The following is a 2,012-nucleotide window of genomic DNA, read 5'->3' on the forward strand; positions in this document are numbered from 1 at the left end:
TTATTATATATTAAATAAAACTCCTGAATGTTTCCTGTAAACAAGCACAGTTTCTGGTTCAGCCAGGCCCAGATGCATTGTGGGAAACATAGTTTCCATCAGCCTGAACAACAGAAGCTGATCAGAACATCAAACTTCATGGAATAAAATAAAAACATGTTGAACGTCAGAATAAATCTTCAGACTCTGAAGCGTTTCCTCTCAGTCTGTTTCCACGGCGACACACTGGTTTAATGTTTACACAGCAATCAGGAAGTGGACTCTGGCCTCGCTTCTCTCAGGGATGGTTCTGCTGGACCGGACCAAACAGAACCTCCTGGTTGAGATGAAGCTGCAGGTGAAGATCGAGCTGCTGAAGTTCTGCTTCGCGGTTCTGAACTCTGTGTTCCTGGTGAGACCTGTGGTTCTGCCTGACCCGGTTCTGGTCCCTCTAAAGGGTTCTGGTCTGTGGAAGCTCCTTCATGTGGTTTGTGTGTTCAGGTTCTGGGTCTGAGTGTGCTGGGCTGTGCGGTCTGGATCCTGTTCGACCGGGGAACCTTCCTGAACGTCCTCTCCTCTGGTGCCAAAGATTTACTTTGTATTTTTGATTTTATTAAGATTTTATTATTTTTATCTGAAATAAATCATTTAGTTTTTTTATTTGAAAGCTTTAAGTTGTGTTTGTTTGTTTGTTTGTTTGTTTGTTTGTTTGTTTGTTTGTTTGTTTGTTTGTTTGTTTGTTAGCTTTGTGTCTGTTAGCAGAATTTCCGACCTGACCCGTGTCTGTGTTCAGGTGAGCTGCAGGTGGTGGCCGCGGGCCTCTTCCTGATCGGGGCGGTGGTGGTTCTGGTCGGTGTCAGCGGGTGTGTCGCAGCCAGCAGAGAGCTCCGGTTCCTGCTGCTGGTGGTGAGTCCGCTGAGGTTCTGCTCAGGCCCGGCCCGGTTGGACCTCGGTGTGATTCTCCTCTGCTCTTCCTCCTCAGTTCACCGGCCTCATCATCATCCTGGTCCTGGGCCAGCTGTTCGTCGGCCTGGTTCTGATGATAAATAAAAACAAGGTTTGGACTTTTTTATTTCTGCACAAACTGAGTCAGACTTTAAAGATTTATCAAACCTCAGGTTCAAAGTGTCTGACCACCTGACTGAGGAGCTTTTTACTTTTGTTTAATAAGTTTAGTATAAAAAATAAGAACAGAAAAGTAAAATAAAATGTTAAAAACACATTTTCATTGTTTGACTCACTGAGTGTAAAATCCTAGTTAAAACATTTCCACTAATATTAAATTATTCAGCTCACTGTTCTTACATTTTGCTCATTTTTACTAAATTCTCATTGTTCAAATACTAAATGTTGTGTCTAAATATTAAATCCACAATAAAATGTAGAAATAAATATTAACTGTTGGCCAGTTCACATTCAAGAATCTCAGAATGAAACTCAGTTTTTGCTGTTGGTACAGCTTTTGTTGTGATGTCATCATTCTGAGACAAAAGCAAACACAGCTGCTAATACTACAAATTCTGCTAATGCTACTGATGCTGCTAATGCTACTGATGCAGCTAATGCTACTGATGCTGCTAATGTTGCTAACACTAATGCTACTGATGCAGCTAATGCTACTGATGCAGCTAATGCTACTGATGCTGCTAATGCTACTGATGCAGCTAATGCTACTGATGCTGCTAATGCTACTGACGCAGCTAATGCTACTGATGCAGCTAATGTTGCTAACGCTAATGCTACTGATGCTGCTAATGCTACTTATGCAGCTAATGTTGCTAACACTAATGCTACTGATGCTGCTAATGCTACTGATGCAGCTAATGTTGCTAACACTAATGCTGCTGATGCAGCTAACATTGCTAAGTCTAATGCTGCTGATGCAGCTAACATTGCTAAGTCTAATGCTGCTGATGCTGCTAATGTTGCTAACTCTAATGCTGCTGATGCAGCTAACATTGCTAAGTCTAATGCTGCTGATGCAGCTAACATTGCTAAGTCTAATGCTGCTGATGCTGCTAATGTTGCTAACT

General features: G+C 42.0%; 1 protein-coding gene across 1 annotated transcript in view; it reads left to right on the forward strand.

Moving 5' to 3' along the window:
• The window catches only part of si:ch73-139j3.4 (CD82 antigen), a gene marked incomplete at its 5' end in the record, with an annotated part of 5,090 nt that continues 3,078 nt past the window's right edge, over nucleotides 1–2,012 (forward strand). Inside the window, 4 exon segments of the mRNA XM_014029865.1 lie at nucleotides 1–391; nucleotides 481–559; nucleotides 773–885; nucleotides 962–1,036. Coding sequence (XP_013885319.1) covers nucleotides 284–391; nucleotides 481–559; nucleotides 773–885; nucleotides 962–1,036 — 375 coding nt within the window.

The sequence above is a fragment of the Austrofundulus limnaeus genome, unplaced genomic scaffold (assembly GCF_001266775.1).
Source record: "Austrofundulus limnaeus strain Quisiro unplaced genomic scaffold, Austrofundulus_limnaeus-1.0 Scaffold960, whole genome shotgun sequence".
NCBI classification, from domain to species: domain Eukaryota; kingdom Metazoa; phylum Chordata; class Actinopteri; order Cyprinodontiformes; family Rivulidae; genus Austrofundulus; species Austrofundulus limnaeus.